Consider the following 19,198-nt stretch of genomic DNA (forward strand, 5'->3'; position numbering starts at 1 on the left):
TCCCCATTGAGGGGCCAATGGCCACCTCTCCCGAGCGCTCCCATCCGTGTTGGGTGACGCCCACTCATAGGGATCTACTAATTAGTGCTCACCGATCATGACCTTACCGCCTACCAAAATAAATACGACAGTGCAAATTAACCTAAGAATACATTGGCCACTATGACCGAAAGAGCATACATCAAAATTCGACACTAACTGAATATCTTTAATGGCAAACATACTCAAAACGAACATTCTTTATTAACTCAAAATCAACATGGCACTACAACCTGGAAACGAAAACAAAAACAAAATAAATCAACTTTATTATACACAACTGGCTGTCTTCAGGGGCTGGTGGGTGGGTCAAAATTGGCTCTTCGTTCTGTCCCGAGCTCACGTGCAGCGAGGAGGTGCAGCTTCAGAGCACAAGAACAAGAGGATGTCTTCTGGTCTTGCGTCCCTTTTTATCCGTCTTCAGGGCGGGCGTATACCCGCCCCTGCCTGCCCCTGAGGGCGTGGCTGGCTGCGTCGGTGTCTAGGCCAGCCCACTCTAGGGCGGGAACGAGCGCGCCCCAGCTACGCCGCTTCGGGCATACCAGCTGAGACGCGCCTCCCGCCTAAAATGGCTTCCCGGGGGGATCGAGGCACTCGGCCATAAGTTCGGGGGGACCGATTCGGTCGCCCCTTTCCATATAGCCGAGATACCCGCCACCCCCTCTCAACACAATCCCCGAAAGGAGTGAAACCGGAAACAGTTCTTGAAGTTTTTGGAAGTGGGATGGAGTGACCATCCCGGCCGTATTTATTAAAACAAAAATTAAAACATTAAACGTTTCATGTTATGTACAATTTCATTACCATATTGCGATGTTTGGCTAACCTTAACAGATTCTCTAATACAGAGGTTCTCCTAGCCGAACTAGCAACCTACAAAACATTTCTTGACATATTGAAATTGTACAACCTAACGTTTAAGGGCCAACAGCAAGGTCATAACCGGTGTCAAGATCCCTAACCGGACTTACCCCTCCCACTTGGGATGGGCGACAGCACGGAGGCGTACCTCAAGTGCAACTACTACCAATTTCCCTTGACTTGACGGGGGCACCTAAAACTCGACGCCAGTTAAAGGTCGTTCGAATACTCGTGTGAGGTATCTAGAAGGTATCGTGGCCCTTATCCCAACCCCACACAACTTACCGCATCTGCCGTCGCAGATGTCACTGGCCCCGGGAAATTCCCCAGGAGGGGGCTGTAACCCCTCCTACAAAGGAAGGGGCCTTGACCGCCTTTCCTTTACTTCCGGCGACCCATCCTTAGAAGGGACCGCCTCCCCATTGAGGGGCCAATGGCCACCTCTCCCGAGCGCTCCCATCCGTGTTGGGTGACGCCCACTCATAGGGATCTACTAATTAGTGCTCACCGATCATGACCTTACCGCCACAGGCCCGGATAGTTGACCGGCTATCCGGGCCCCCCACCAACTCCTAGCTAAAGGTCATGTTCCAACGTTTTTAACCATGCTAAGAAGTCTCCTATGAGTAACTCATTTCCCACCCGAGACAAATGCACACCATCCCCCATATACATACTGTCATCATTAATACAACCGTGCGAGATAGAATGCAATGTCCTGGAACGGAACAACCTACTCATTTTGTTATTAAGTTTCCTAACAGAATGGTTCAAAGCAGGGATCGAAATAGCCCCCCGCCACACTTTTCGTGGGATCATATGAGACCACGCAATTATGCACCCCGGAACTCTCCTCGCCAACCAACTTACGGTGGAAAGCATTGCCTCCAGGAGAAGTCGTCTACCGGTGGTGACCAAATCATTGCCCCCTAAATGTACTATGACTATTGACGGCGGTGACCTCATCCGCCCTAACAAACCCTCAAAGTAAGCTTGAAACTGGTCAATACAGAGACCGCCCCTTCCGTAGAAGGACATCCTGTACCCGTATTCCCCAGCTACGTGAATCATGTCACCTGCTTTGAATACGTCTGCGGCACGCCTCACGTATGAGTGGCCCACGACCCACACCTCCTTTCTCACAGCCGGTGATGTCTGACCGCTGGCCCGGTGTTGGGTCGACTGCATAGTCCGCCCCGCCTCGAAGGCTTGCGTAACTGAAAACCAAACAAAAGACAAGAAGCGTGAGTACATTGTTACAGCTTCACAACATGTGCAACCGCACATACCTCTTATAACAATTGGAGGACCAACGCCCCACTCGTTTTACTTGTTCCACATTAAGACCCCTGGCTGCAGCTTCGGTGGCAGCCCCTATCCGAAAGGAGTGGGTCCCAAACTCACCTGGGTCCAAGCCTGCTGCGGCAATTGACATCGCGAGCACCCGCTGAAACTGAAACTTTGTCAGTGGGGTGGCGTCCGCGTGTCTCAACATTGTCCCCCCCCATGATGCCACCCTTCGTGCTAGGTAATCCTCTAAACACCTCACCGGACACATGGAGGACCCTGGAATCCTGCGAATGACTATGCAGTCTCCCACCCCATTTTGATCGGTTTTCGACTTGACAAAGGATACCGTCATAGTCTCACCCCTGATCTGAACGTGTTCCCGGCACAAACCCCCCGCCACATCCCGCTTGCTCCTTGCCACCAGCTCACTTATCCTCATAGCCCCGTGAAATGCAAGCGTAAAGGCGGCTCGGAACAAACAGGCCTCGAACTGAGACGAGCATATGTCGGGGAGTGTGGCCAGCAACTGGGACAACCTATCCAGACCTATCGGGCGCCTCTCATCTACTCTGCGACCCTCAAGGCGTTGCCACCCACGCAGCGCTTTCTGTACAGCAAAAGACGCTGTCGGGTCCTGGATATTATGAGCCCTGGCAACAAAGGAGATGGCAGCACGATGCCTCTGGGCTGTAGCCACCGACTTCCCAGCCTTACGCAAGGACATCAGAAAATGTACTACCCAATCCTCATGCCCCCAAAGTCCCCCTCTCTCAGTCCCCAAAAAGGCCAAATAAGCCCGAAACGCCCCTTCGTATGCCTTCCTCGTCCTTGGTGCTAGACTCTCTCCCACGAGGTAACGAAGTTCGGGGCACCGAGAGACCAGAGAGCTTCGGGAAAGGGTGCTGGCTCGGGGTCCGCTGAGGGAAGGAAACCCGAGAAAGCCTGCATTTGAAAACGAGACAGTGCATCAGCAGCCTGATTCATCACCCCCGGGACATGTTTTGCTCTGAATACCACGTTCAGTTGCATACACAGTAAGACAATTTCTTTAAGCAGCCTCAAAATCATTTTACAACGTGCTGCCTGACTATTAATGCATTCTACAACGGTCATATTGTCAGACCAAAATATGACAGAATGATTTTTGAAACCATCGGGCCAGGATCTGAGGGCCACCAAAATAGGAAACAGCTCAAGGAAAGCAATATTACTCGTCAGCCCCTCATCGTGCCACCCTGTTGGCCACTTTTGTGCCGACCATTTTGTGCCGAAGATGGCGCCGAAACCCATGCTTCCCGCTGAATCCGTCCATAGACCCAGCTCTTCAGAGGACAAGGCCGGTTTGTTCCAGACGACTCGACCATTGAAATCCGCCAGGAATGCTAACCAAATACGCATGTCTTGGCGGACCTCGGCCGATAACCTCGTGCGATGGTGACCCTCTTTTAGGCCGACCATCGCCTGTGCAATCGAACGGGAGAAGGGGCGGGCCATCGGGATCACCCTTAAGGCAAAATTCAACTTCCCCACCAATTGCTGCAATTGATGCAGCGTAACTTTAGATGCAGTGATACACATTTGCAGGGCTGTCTTGAATTTCGATACTTTAGAAGCTGGTAAACGAAAACAACCCTCACTAGAGTCCAACTCGATCCCGAGGAACTCGAGGCAAGTCGTGGGACCCACAGTTTTACCTGGTGCCAACGGCACGCCAAATTGATTCATTAAAACACAAAATTCAGTCAAGGCCCGGGCACATTCATCATCCCCAGCGGCCCCAAGGAACAGAAAATCATCGAGGTAATGCATCACATTCCGAAAACCTGTTTTCTTCGTGTAAACCCATTGCAGAAAACTACTGAACTTCTCGAAATAAGCACAAGATATCGAGCACCCCATTGGCATACACCTGTCCATGTAATACAAACCTTGAAACGTGAATCCCAACAAACGTTGATCATCCGGGTATACCGGGAGCAAACGGAACGCTGACTCGATATCTGATTTCGCCATCAGCGTCCCGGGCCCCAGGCGATTCAAAATGGCTACGGCCTCATCGAATGATGCGTACCGCACCGAACACATTTCTGGATTAATTGCATCGTTTACAGAAAGGCCATGAGGGGCTGATAAATTGTGAATCAATCGAAACTCACCCAGGTCCTTCTTGGGGACCACCCCTAAAGGAGAACAAACAAAGTTCGGTACCGGGGGGACAGGAAACGGGCCGGCAACCCGACCTCGGGTAACCTCTTTCCGGATCTTATCCTGTACTACAGTAGTATGCTGCAAGACGGAAAGTTGATTTTTGCACGACCCGACACCCTGAAAGCTACCCACCGGGATGCGGAAACCATATGAAAAACCGTTTCGTAGCACCCCAGCAGAAGTACGATCTGGGTATTCGCTGAGCCAGGGAATCATCGCCAGGGTATCAATCGGGGTTGGTAAAGGCGCCCCTCGGACTATATTAGACCTGTTTAGCGCCTCCTCTACCCCCATTTTCACCCGATTTGGCTCTGCACGAGGACTCAGGATGGGGTGCCCCACAACCACTACATTCGTGTTTGAACTTACAAGACCCCGGGGGCCTAGTACATTTGCTTCTGTTAAAATTGAAACAGAACCCCCTCTTCCCTGTATTGCCGGCGGGTCTCGGGTAATCGTCTGTACCCGTACCCGACCGAAAGGGCGTCCCCCCATTTTGGCGGGAGGACTCACTAACAGCACTCCCTACCAATGGCACTTTCAACATTCCCGACTCTTTCATCTTATTCCATGTTAAAGAATCGTAACAGTCCCAGGTTAAACTTTTGTTATGCTCCATCGCTTTCCTGAAAAGGTTGTCATAACAGAACCATTGGTTACCTTGGTGTGATGTCGAGTACCCCATAATTTGTGACTGATATACTGGAAATTCAGGGAGCAAATCAGGCCTCCGTTCCCCCAAAATTGCCGTGAAAATTCCCCAAGCATTACCCCAGTTACCAATATTTTCATTCACTTTAAAGGCGGCCATTTTTGCGCGCCAAACACTCGGATGCATCAGATCCTTTTGACCCTTAACAGTTTCGACCTCATAGTGATCAACGAGCAGGGAGAAAATGTTAACGTATTCCCCCGCCCAAATCTTTTCCTTTATTGGCAAAGGAACATGTTGCCCCAATCTTTCTCTACGAGAGGGTGTTGACTCATCCCTTGCAATCGGCAATGGCCGCTTACCTGCACCGGACGCTGCTTCCGTCCCTCGTGGCTTGTCTATCGCCGCATCCGGCGCGGGCACCTTGGCTGTATCACGTTTCTCGCGCAACTGCTTTATGAGAGCTTGCGCTTCGGTAGCCATGGCGCCCCCATTACTGTCCCCCAACCATGCTGCTAACTGTGCCGCCAACTCGGGAGGCATATCTCCGGCAGACGTCGGGGTAACTATCACGGGAATCGGATTCCCCTCATCCGGTACCGGGGCCGGTACCGGGGCTGGCGCCTCGAGCGGGGAACAGGGAACCGGGACGTCTCCCCCGACCGGCCCCCTTCTCGGCCTCTTTGGCTTCCCTCCGGCCGGTGGACGCCCCGATCCCTCCTCGCCGTCTCGCTCCGCCAACCGCTTCTTAATTTCGGACATGTCCTTCATGAGTGCCCGAACCAACTGGTCAGTCGACATTCTCTTTGCTCCTTTCTTGGGCATCCTTCCGACGAAGTATCTAAAAGACAAAGAGAGAGATTAAAACGCTCAAAATTGGCTCTTCGTTCTGTCCCGAGCTCACGTGCAGCGAGGAGGTGCAGCTTCAGAGCACAAGAACAAGAGGATGTCTTTTGGTCTTGCGTCCCTTTTTATCCGTCTTCAGGGCGGGCGTATACCCGCCCCTGCCTGCCCCTGAGGGCGTGGCTGGCTGCGTCGGTGTCTAGGCCAGCCCACTCTAGGGCGGGAACGAGCGCGCCCCAGCTACGCCGCTTCGGGCATACCAGCTGAGACGCGCCTCCCGCCTAAAATGGCTTCCCGGGGGGATCGAGGCACTCGGCCATAAGTTCGGGGGGACCGATTCGGTCGCCCCTTTCCAAGCGTTCCATCATTAGGAAACTAAAAGTAAAATGAACCAATGAAAAGTTTTATAAACAAGTCACATGACCTGTTATGCTTACGTTACGCGCTGCGCGCCACGCCCCGCGCCCCGGATCGATTCCGAGCCTTTACGTTTCGCGCCTTGGTTCGAGTTCCAGAACAAGGCTGAGCTAATGCAGAACGTCTTAAGGGATATTACGTAGTAACGCAATATGTTGCGTTTACGGGACGCATCGCGATGTGCCTTTCTAACGCGGTATTTGCACTAACGGAACGTTTACCATTTCGCGGATCGGCAGCGAAACAAGAAAAAATAATTTAAACTATAATATAAATTGAATTTACAAAATATAATACAAATATATATAAAATATATTTATGAATTAGAATAAGAACATATGTTACAGCTATAGATATTTGCTATTAAAAAACCATTGAAATTCACTGAAAAAACCATAGGTTATAGACCATATATAGTTAGGAATTAGCATTTACAAAACCTTGAAAATTCACTGAAAAAACCATAGGTTATAGACCATATATAGTTAGGGATTAGCATTTACAAAACCTTACTTTACTCGCATAAAACCATTGAAATTCGCATATATAGTTAGTTGCGCTAACTATATATCGCGCACCCGCAATCCACTGCTGATGATGTCACATATTACATCATTCATGACATGGTCAGTGACATCACTGATGACATCTCAAATGACATCACTGATGACATCTCAAATGACATCACTGATGACATCAATGATAACATCTTAAATGACATCACTGATGACATCTCATTTGACATTACTGATCACATCACTGATGACATCATTCATGTGATTATACGATGAACCTCTTTAGACTCTGATATAACCTTAGATACACTCAGTGTAAACAGACACTCACAGACTGTCACTCATCCATGGAGTTACTCACACACCTAGTCAGTCATGCAAAGAATCAATCACACCTCCATTTCCTCAACTATACAGTTATACACATCTTACTTATTCAAACATATACTAACACATATTTACTCCCTTATACAATCCCTGATACAAGTTCACAATGATCCATACAGTCACTCACACATTCACTGGCTCTTATGCACAGTTATTTATATATGTCAACTCTCACATGTATTGTGTTTTACATATGTACTTACTTTGACATGTAGCATTGAGATATCCATTCACTCACCAATACACTCATGCACACAGTCAACCGCCCATGCAGCTGTTTCCACATGCACTTTTGAACCCATACATCTAGTGAATCAACTGCTCACACATCTATGCACAGAGTCATACACCTCCCAGCCACCCCCACACACACTCAGTCTCCCATACAAATACTTGGGCAACCAATCAATAACCCATATAGTTACTCATATAGCTACTGATCAACACATGCAGCAGTTTACAGAACAACAGACATAATGATGCACAAATTAAGACAGTTTAGTCACTAACCCATGCACTCAGTGAGACACATTTAATCACTCACTTATACAGTCAGTCATGCACCTACTAAATCCTTCATCCAGACACTTATACATCCACTCATTCTTCAATATGTAATACATATTTTAACTTTACAGAAACATACAGTCACTGGATGTTGTCATCAGTGATGTCATCAGTGATGTCACTGACCATGTCATGAATGATGTAATATGTGACATCATCAGCAGTGGATTGCGGGTGCGCGATATATAGTTAGCGCAACTAACTATATATGCGAATTTCAATGGTTTTATGCGAGTAAAATAAGGTTTTGTAAATGCTAATCCCTAACTATATATGGTCTATAACCTATGGTTTTTTCAGTGAATTTTCAAGGTTTTGTAAATGCTAATTCCTAACTATATATGGTCTATAACCTATGTTTTTTTCAGTGAATATCTATATATATATATATATATATATATACACCAACCTCCGTTCTCCTCTCGCAATCGCCTTAGCTCTCGATCGCGCTGGAAACAGACACGGACCAAACATGAGATGCTGGTTTTCAAAATTTATTCAGCTGTCGCTGTCGCCATAACGTTTCGGCACAAAGCCTTGATCACATGACAGCGTAACCATTTTTTCAAAGCGTATTTAAAGTGCACAGTGCTTTTTAGTGATTGGTTCATTTAAAATTACCACAATTGGGCATTAACATAGTAGACAGACTAAGCATATTTTAGAACTTTTTAGAAATAGTGCGTTATTTACAATCATTCATAGCAACATTTGTGATTATTGCATTTTGCCGACCACTGTATAATATCGGGATGAATCCCTGAATATTGCCACAAAATACTGGGTTTAATCCCTGTATCTGGAAAATAAAGCAGTTATGCAACCATTAATGCAAACCTCAAATCCTGGGTTAAATCCCTGATTATGAACATGGGCACATATATCAACTTGTCAGCATCAGTATATATTTTACACATATGTCCTCTTTAGTTCTACTCGGTGTCCTACTAATTATACACCAACCTGTGTAAAGTGCTCCTGTGTATTATAAAAAAGTGAATTTAAAAACAATATGCTAGGTCTGAGCTATTTTTTCATAGTTAATTTCAAGTTAGTTCATATTCCTTGTTTTCTAAACTGTACCCGGTTTCCAAACTATCTCCCTCGATATAATTCTGTGTGTTTGTACTTTTTACTCAAAGCCCTGTTTGCTGACTACGCCTTGCATCTGCCTATACATGTAGTTCTCCCATTTTACTTCTTTCTCTTTACTTTTCATTTCCCTCAGGTTATCAAACAAAGTACTTAGTGTACATGGTATGTTCCAACTACATATGTTCCTGTCAGTGTTCTTACTCGTACCACCAACGTTTAGTTCACATTTTGTATACCACATTCCTATTATTTACAGCATTGTACACCCTCTCTCTATATATATATACAAATATACAAATATAAATGTGCTCACACATGTGTATACAATACATTCCTTAAAATTTTCGACTTGAGACCATTATTTCATTTCATTTCATATATATACACCCTATTTACACAGTATCTACTATTTTCAATTTTAAAACTGCATTTACTCCATTCCTTTCTCATTGGTTTCATTTGTGTAAGCATGTGTACAAGTCTTCAGTCACATTAAGCCCTGTTGGCTGTTTGCTATTAAATTTAAGTATGTAGTTGGTTTCCATTTTACGTAGTTTATTTTCCCAATTCCTCCCCTCCTGCTTGCAGTCACAGCGTCTACCACATAGTATTTTAACTCTTTGTTGTTGCTTTGGTGGTGTCTTTTAAAATGCCTCGCCACGGGATAGGTGTTATCCTGCGTAGTTATTGCCCTCAAATGTTGCAAGATTCTTTTATGGACGGGGAGCTTTGTGCTCCCCACATATAGCAATTTACAGGGGCACTCAAGGACGTAAACGGCGTAGTCCGTTTTACATGTCAAAACCTTAGTGATACGGTGTTCTTGTTCACTAAATCCGTCCTTGTAAGTTTTCTTATTAACAGCATGAACACAGGCCTTGCAGGTCTTACATTTGAAAAAACCATAGTTATTTTGGTACCATGAGCTGCTGTCAATGATTTCCGGGCAAGTAGCCACCACCCTTTGCCTCATGTTTGGTGCTTTGCTGAACGTTAGGGAAGCTTTCTTAGGGAGACTCTGACCTATTATGGGATCACTACTGACTATAGGCCAGTTTTTGTTTATGATTTTACACACCTCTTGGTGCTGATTACAGTATCCCATTATAATTCGAAATGGTTCAACCTGTTTGGTGCAAGTAGTGTTTGCAGTGGGTTGAGTGTCTGATGTCTCAGCCGAGACATCTTTGATTCCCAACAACTCCATACGGTCTTTGACCATGGATTTTTGGATTGCTTGTTTGATGGTCCCTTTACTATACCCTCGTTCCAGAAATCTCTGTGTGCAAGCATCTTGAGCTTTTTGCAGCTCGTCCGATTCACTACACAACCTGCGGATTCTTAGCATCTCACCATACGGAATGCTCTGTATTAGATGGGCTGGGTGAGTGCTGCTGGCATGTAGGATTGTGTTTCCTGCCGTTGTTTTGCGGAATAATCTGCTTGCTAGCTTGTTGTCTTGGGTATATATTTCTATGTCCAAAAAGGGGACATTTGTCTGGCTCATTGTACATGTAAACTTAATATTTAAGTCGTTCATGTTCAGACTTTCAATGAAATTTTCTGCCTCCACTTTTGACCCTCTCCACACTACAAACAAATCGTCAATGAAACGATACCATGCCACAACATTTTCTGTCATTTCCCTCTCAAAGTTGGCCCTGAGGACCAGTTCCTCCCAAGCCCCCATGTGTAAACATGCCACGCTCGGAGAGAAACTGGCCCCCATCGCCACACCCTGGCATTGACGGTATATCCGGTTGTTAAATATGAAAACATTGTGTTCCAAACAATAGGTCAACATTGTTACTAACATTTCAGTATGTTCTTTGAACTCATCAGGTCTTCTGGATAAGTAGTACTTTACCGCATTTATACAGTCCAAATGTTTTATACTCGTATATAAGGCACTTACGTCTAGTGCTAACAACCAATCTCCCGGTTGCCAGCCAATGTTGCGCATTTTACAGAGGAAATCACTTGAGTCACGGACATCTGACTCCAGGTTCTTCACAAAGGTCTGTAAAAATTGGTCGATATAAACCAACATGTTCTCAAGTAACCCCCCAATTGCATTGATGATGGGGCTGCCCGGGGGATTTTTTTGGTCTTTGTGCACCTTTGGGATGAAATATATACACGGCATTACGGGATGGTCCACCTTCAAGTAATGATATTCGGCTTCAGAAATAATTTTTTTTCTTTTCCATCGTGTTAGCCAGCTGTGATATTCAATCTGCCATCCCTTTACTGTTGTCATATTGATCCTCTCATAGTGTTCACGGTTGTTAAGTTGCATGAGTGCCTCTTTTTCATACATTTCCTTTGTAAGCAGGACCACATTGCCCCCCTTGTCACTGGGTCGCACTACAATATTTTTGTCTTTATTCAATTTGGTTACAAGTTTCTCATAGTCCTTTGTTTGTTCATTGTTTTTGTAGTGGCCTTTGCTTATGCGCTTTTGTAATTCTTTTAGGTCATTGGTTACATTTTCATGGAATATATCTATTCCGTCACGAGGCAGAATAGGGCAAAAGGTCGATGGCGGTTTCAACGTTGTAAGTCCTGCAGCCCCTTGTGTTTTATTCACTCCTCCAAATAGGTTTGGCATGGGTGGTCGCACTTCCTCACCCTCTGTGTCCCACAGCTCCGCTAATTCCTGCGAGAGCGTGCCTTGCTCCTCCCCCTCATCGGATTCCACAGCACTTTTCTTTTGCTCATGATATTTTCTAAGCTTGAGTTTTCTTACCGCCTTATACACGTCCGTTCGTGCTTTAGCATAGTTAAGATTTGTTTTAGGAGCAAAGGATAGCCCAAGTTGTAGAATTTTTTCTTCTTTCTGTGTCAATTCCATTTTGGTGAGATTAATTATAGTTTTGTTTTGCGGGGTTACTGCTTTTTGGTCCATTTCCCCCAATCTTTCCATGATGTCTGTTTTGAATTTCCTCCATTGCCTTGCCCTCCACCTTTTCCTTGCGTTGTAGTTCTTCCTCCTTCGTTGTAGTTTTTTCGCGTCCCAGGTCTTAGTGATTGCAGTCTGTCCTGGCATAAAAAAACAATTTCTTCCCCCGGGGATGGTCTTTTCTTTTGATTTTCCCCGGTCACCTCTCTTTGTTCTGGCTCTGATCCGCTTCCACCTTCAGAGCTGAAATCCGACATTGTTGAGTCCGTTTGGTCTTTCCGCATTTTGGATTGAGGTGCCTTGTTTTGTTTGGTTGCCTGTGCTTTGCCTGATAACGCACTACGGAGGGAGTCATATCGCTTTGAAAATGTAAAAATTTGTCCTAACTCGTAGTCCTTACGGTCTCTTTGGAATTTGTAAGTTTTGCGGTCAATGATCTTTTCTTCCTCTTTTTTTAACCTGGTTTTCATTTCTTTTAGTAGTTTTTCTTTCTCCTCTTCCGGACCCATTCCTTCCAGTTCTTCGTATATGCTTGATATCTCTTCCAATAGTCGCGCTCTGTCGATATCAGCATACTTAATCAGGACAAGGACCTGTTGCCGCGATGCTTCAAGGTTTATTTCGGCCCACTCCTTCATTAGGTCCGGATTCGGATTCTCGTAACTGGGAGCTGTTAGAATGCGTAGTCCCCGCGGTATTCTTTTAACCTCTATATATCTTTGTAAAGACTTCGACTCCCACCATTTGCTTTGTTCCTGGCGGGATTTCTTTTCCAAGATTTTAATTTTTTCATGCAGGGAGATATTCTCAGATCCACTGGCGGCTTCCGGCTGATTGCGGGCAGTCGTTGTTACAGGCTGACTGTCCGAGAACATTGTGCTCGCCCTAGCTTCCCGCTCTCTATATATATATCAAGGACACTGCGCTTGCATCCACTTGCCAACAATTTCTGTATCGGAGCACCGACCACGTTGTAGTGCAAATTTGAAGTTCATTCAACTACAGCAACACCAGCAACACCAGCCATCATGACGCATTTTGACCCCGAAAGGCCTTGATCACATGATACATGTATGTATGTATATCTCTTTGGCATCTGTAGCATAAAACTGAAGACTGCTTTGATGTGCCAGTTGTTAAATCTGTACATTTAATTTTACATATATATATATATATATATATATTCACTGAAAAAACCATAGGTTTCACACCAGTTATAGTTAGGAATTAGCATTTAAAAAACCTATTAAATTCACTGACAAAACCATAGATTTCACACCATTTATAGTTAGCTGGAAATTTTACTGACATAAAACCATTGAAATTCCCACGTTATAGTTAGTTGGACTCACTATAACTTGCGCGCCTGTAATGCACTGCTGATGACGTCACATATTACATCACTCATGACATGGTCAGTGACATCACTCATGACATCACTGATGACACCATCCAGTGAATGTGTGTCTTTCTGAAAAATAAATTTGTTTTATATATGTATTTGTAAAGGTCGATGGAAGAATAAATGTTTAAATAAGTGTGTAAATGGATGTTTTTTTAAAAAAAAATTGGTTGGGTAACTGGCTTATTACGTGTATCTTAGTGAATACATATATTAGCGAGTATTGTTTAAATATTTAAATGTTTGTATCAGTGTTTCTCTTTGTGTATAAGTGGCTGCAGGGGTTGGTGACTGACTCACTGTTTGTATGTGTTTTGAAGACAGCATATGTGCAGGACTGTATGGGTGGATGAGTGTGTATATGTGTGTGTTAGTGAGTGAATGACTGTCTCACTAGTGTCTTCATTAGTAACGACACATGTTTTAATCTAGTATATGTGAGTATTGATGTATATAAGTGAGTATAGTATATATAGTGAGAGATTGTAGGAGTTCCTGTTTAAATAAGTATGTGTTTCTATAAGTGATTGTTTAAGAGAGTAAGTATGGGTAAGTTTCCTTAGAAGTAAGGTGGTAGTGTGTGTATAAATGTATATGCAAATAAATGGATGTTCAATAGTTTATTTGCATGTGTGAGTATGTGTGTGAGTAACTTTTGGATGACTGCTGATGTGTAACAGGATGTATAGGTGTATCACTACATATGATGAGTGAGTATATATATGAGTGACTATATAGAACTGCTGGTGAATGAGTGGATGTGTATATAGATGGTGGAATTACTGAATTGGTTGTTGTTACTGGTTTGGGTATCTCCATTTTTTTGAAAATGTTTGTTTCTATTTTTGAATATGTGTTTCAAGCGTTACATTACACTGAAATTAGGTCTGTCACTCTGTCACAAGGATGGTGTCATCAGTGATGTCATGAGTGATGTCACTGGCCATGTCATGAGTGATGTAATATGTGACGTCATCAGCAGTGCATTACAGGCGCGCAAGTTATAGTGAGTCCAACTAACTATAACGTGGGAATTTCAATGGTTTTATGTCAGTAAAATTTCCAGCTAACTATAAATGGTGTGAAATCTATGGTTTTGTCAGTGAATTTAATAGGTTTTTTAAATGCTAATTCCTAACTATAACTGGTGTGAAACCTATGGTTTTTTCAGTGAATTTCAAAGGTTTTTTAAATGCTAATTCCTAACTATAACTGGTGTGAAACCTATGGTTTTTTCAGTGAATTTCAAAGGTTTTTTTAATGCTAATTCCTAACTATATAAGACCTGAAAGCCCACCAGGAATCTCCAGTATGCGCCAGGGGACTGCATTGCAGAGAGGTGTAATGAAGCCACAACCCTTTTTACACCTCTCTGCAACGCAGCCCCCGTGCATGTTTGAAGAGGGGGAACTAATTCCCCTTGCATACTGGGGGCCCCTGGGGGCCAATTAGCCCACCTGGAACCTCCAGTATGCGCCAGGGGCTGCATTGCAGAGGTGTAATGAGACTATGCCCCTTGTTACACCTCTCTGCAACGCAGCCCACTGCCGCGTTTGCAGAGGGGGAACTAATTCCCCTTGCATACTGGGGGTCCCTGGGGTCAACTGGTCCACCAGGAGCCTCCAGTATGCGCGAGGGAGCTGCATTGCAGAGAAGTGTAATGAGGCCACACCCTTGTTACACCTCTCTGCAATGCAGGCCACTGGCGCGTTTGTAGAGGGGGGACTAATTCCCCTTGCATACTGGGGTCCCTGGATCATATCTGCCCAAACACCGATATTCCGAACGATTGTAAATTACTTTTCTTGAGAAACATTTGGATTTGGATTATCATGTCCTATACTTTGGAATTTGTGAAAGACTGACTTTGAGGATGCTATAAATTACTCAAGTCTGCCCGAATTGTGTGGGTAAAATTGATACCTAGTCACTTTGAATAAGAATATACTTATGTCTCGTCTAACATTTGGAAGAAATATCTAGTTATATGACAACTGGATACCGACATAACTTGAAGGAAATAAGAACGCCCTGAAGAAGTTCTGTTGTACAGAACGAAACCTTTCGGCTGGCTGTGGTACATAAACTTAAGGAAAATAAAAGCATTTGAATATACACCAAGATTCAGCGCTTCAATAAGGACTCTAAGTGATATGATTTGATTGGACTCATTGTGAAAGTGGTGCTGTGCCAAACTTTGGAATATTCTCCACTACTCTCTACTACTTACTCTCTCCTACTCCACTACTCTCAAATACTCACTGTCTACTACTCATTCTCTACTACTCTACTACTCTCTCTCTACTACTCACTCCCTACTACTCGCTACTCACTACTCCCTACTACTCACTATCTACTACTCTCTACTACTCACTCTCTACTACTCTCTCTACTACTCACTCTTTACTACTCACTACTACTCTCTACTACTCACTCTCTACTTCTCACTCTCTACTACTGTCTACTACTCACTCTCTACTACTCTCTCTCTACTAGTCTCTACTACTCACTCTACTACTCACGCTCTACTACTCACTACTATTCTCTCTGCTACTCATTCTCTACTACTCTCTACTACTCACTCTCTACTACTCACTCTCTACTACTCACTCTTTACTACTCTCTACTACTCACTTTCTACTGCTCTCTACTACTCACTCTACTACTTACTCTCTACTACTGTCTACTACTCACTCTCTACTACTCCCTACTACTCACTCTACTATTCACTCTACTACTCTCTACTACTCACTCTCTGCTACTCTCTCTACTGCTCTCTACTACTCTCTACTACTCACTCTCTACTCTCTATTACTCACTCTCTACTCTCTACCTCTCTACCTCTCTCTTCTTCTCTCTCTACTAATCTCTACCTCTCTACCGCTACCTCTCTACCTCTCTACCTCTACACCGCTACCTCTCTACCTCTCTCTACACGCACACATATACACATATATGCATATATATATATGCATATGCATTTATATATATATGTATGTGTATGTATAAAAAAAAACAACAAAACATTTTTTTTTTTAAACAGCTACTTTTAAAACTGTCATTCTTTTTCCCCATGGTACACTCCCCGGTACGCTTACCGGTGCGCGTACCGGTGCGCGTACCGGGCGCTCACCCCGCGAAAATCAAATTTTTTTAAAATTTTTTTTTTGCTCCGCGGGGCCCTTTTATGGCCCCCACATCAAACCTAGGGGGTCAAGGGGGGTCTACTCTGCCCCCTTATGGTCATTTCCCTCTTTGTTTTGGCCACCTCTCGTGTCTCGATCCTACCGAGACACAAGATGGCGGCCGCTCCGGACTGTTTAGAATGTTTACAGACATCCCAGAGCCAATCAGCTTTCAGCGCGCAAGTCGCGGTAAGCGCCCGGTGCGCGTACCGGTGCGCGTACCGGAGCGCGGCTATAGATATATATATTTTTTTGAACCTTAATTACTCAAAATCCACTGGAGCACATATCTTGAGACATAGCAAAGGCACATCGGGCTACCAGTCCCTACAATTTTGCCAAGTTTGGTGGAAATCCATTCAGCCGTTCGGGCTAAAAGTGAAATCGACCGCCCTATGGAAATTAACATGGGGAAAACGCGTTTTGGGACCCCCCTTTTATCTCGGCCCCCGCTTGACAAATCCCCCCCAAACTTTCAGGGAAGGACCGGAACGCCGCGAGGCCATTTTGAGGAAATTTTCAGGCAGATTCGTCAACCGGCGCCAAAGTTATTCCAAATAGAATTTTCAGATTTAACATTGAAAAAAATCCTAACTATAACTACCTACTGGCGACCGCCAGTAGGTAATATATATATATATATATATATATATATATATATATATATATATATATATATATATATATATATATATATATATATATATTAGCATGCATCATTCCCCTTTTTCCTTCCACGTGTGATCCCAGTCCCGGAAGGATGACAGCAATGCCATATTGAATCTGTAAATTGCCCACACGTCTTTCTGACAAATTAAAGTATCATGCATATTCCATGTTCTTTTCTTTGGTCCTCTGCCAAGCATGTTGATACCTCACAGAAACTACATAAATATGCACCATGCGTTCATAATTTTATTTACTGGGTAGGTGAAAATTTAGATGACTGCTAAATATTATTTTGTACCTTTTTTTTAGATAAGAACTTTTATTAGCCAGCTGCCTCGTCATGACGATTCAGCGATTGAATGAAATATCGTGGTCAACTTGTTCAGCTGGAGCGTGTTTGGATCAATTAGGCAATTTAAATTTAACATAATATTTCTTACTTGCAATTTGTCCATAATGCATATTTTATAGCTAGTTTTCAGTCTACAGCAACAAAACGGCAGTTCTGAGTTTCTGTATTGTAGATTAATTTCTTAAATCAAATTCTGGAGATAGCTTCTTTTTAACAGCTTCGTATTGTATTAAGCATGTTACTATTTCATATGTTCATATCAACGCAACAAAATACCAACTTGTCAGGTAACAATTGTCAGTGGATTCATATTCTTTCCAAGACTGTAGAATGATACACACTTGCTACTGACACCTGCTGTGACACATTCCTGCCTTTTCCCCAATACTGGTGCCCTGGCTGCCTAGCGCCAATGCAGGCACACTTGAGCCGTGCTGCATGTGCGCCTACTTGTAAGTAGGGTTGTTTTTATGCAGGAAGGGACAGCTTCCTGCGCAAAAACAATACGCCAAGGGGTTTTCCTCTTTCTATGTTTGCTGAAAAAAGCAGCACACATTGAAATATTTTTGCAGTACACATTGAAAGAGGAAACAAACCAGGAGCAATAAACATATTTTTCCTAGTTGCACCTCACTTGGGGTGGCAAAGGTTTTTAGTGCATTCCCAGGTCTACTACTTCTGGTAAATCTGGGAATTTTTCAAAATCCATGGATGTTGTATAGGAACACCCACACAACACCTGTGGAGATGCCTCCCTGGTGCAAAGCAATACAACAAAGGGATTTGCATGGCATTGCATTACTCGAGATTTATGAATCATTCAGCAGCACACATAGAAAGAGAAAATCAACTATAGTGATTGTTTTTGAGTAGGAAGGTGTCCCTTTTTGCACAAAACTAATTAGCTCTACAACTGAGACACTCCTGCACCATGGTGAAAGAGTGCCTGAATTGACACAAGCAGCCCTTTGTGCGCCAGTGCAGGGAGAAACTGCAAGAATGCGCTGTATCTCATAGATATGGTGCATACCTGCACTTTTTGTTTTGATGAAGGGCAGCACAGCAGGAAGGCTTGAGACGCTGCTGAGTGCCAAAAAACTTGTAAAAGAGGCCCTTCATGTTTAAATTGTTTTGCGTCGAGCAAAAGCGGCTCAAAGTGGCTTTTAAACATGACCATGCATATCATTAAGTTTGATAATAGTAACACATGCTAGCTTACTGCAGTTAGAAACAGCAAAAGTGAGGTAGGGAGCACTGTATGTCAAACAAGTTAGTTCTCCGTATACCTAATTTCTGCGAAGGCTGGAGTGAGGGCATGGAAGATTCAAATCTTGCAGAAATAGTTAAACGCATTGCTTAAAAGCTATGAAAATGTAACTCTCAAACACACTGCGTATTTGCATTCAACGAAAAGTGATATCACAAATTATATCATTGATTATGTAACTGTGTACCTCATGTGTCACATTATCAATTATGAACACGTTGAATAAATATTTCTGGCCTTTATAAGTTTATCTCAAGCGTGTTTGTTTATTCTACATTGCTCACGAACTCTTCGGTGTTTGGTGTTTTGTGTTTCAGGAATGTCACTGTAGACATGATCAACTACATTTAGAATATGAAGGTGCAACAAAAATTAACCACTATCATGTTAAAACAGAAATGTAAATTTACATTGCCATAGTTCATACAAGATTCATTGGTAACAACCTCACGGACGTCAAACATGTGCAAATGTCCTGAGCGGGGACTGCCAAGGCCTCAACGCTTGGCCGCTTTTCTTTCTATTACCTGGCCATTTAAAACACTAA

The 19,198-nt window shown here is 43.8% G+C and overlaps 1 protein-coding gene across 1 annotated transcript in view; it reads left to right on the forward strand.

Moving 5' to 3' along the window:
- LOC147698869 (uncharacterized) overlaps nucleotides 1-18,896 on the forward strand; it is a 91,702-nt gene extending 72,806 nt beyond the window's left edge. Inside the window, exon 6 of the mRNA XM_086935487.1 lies at nucleotides 17,342-18,896. Within this exon, the coding sequence (XP_086791613.1) occupies nucleotides 17,342-17,358 (17 nt within the window). The 3' untranslated portion in view covers nucleotides 17,359-18,896. The remainder of the gene's footprint in view (nucleotides 1-17,341) is intronic.
- The last annotated feature ends 302 nt before the right edge of the window (nucleotides 18,897-19,198 follow it).

This window comes from Lissotriton vulgaris, chromosome 8, assembly GCF_964263255.1.
Source record: "Lissotriton vulgaris chromosome 8, aLisVul1.2, whole genome shotgun sequence".
Lineage (NCBI taxonomy): Eukaryota > Metazoa > Chordata > Amphibia > Caudata > Salamandridae > Lissotriton > Lissotriton vulgaris.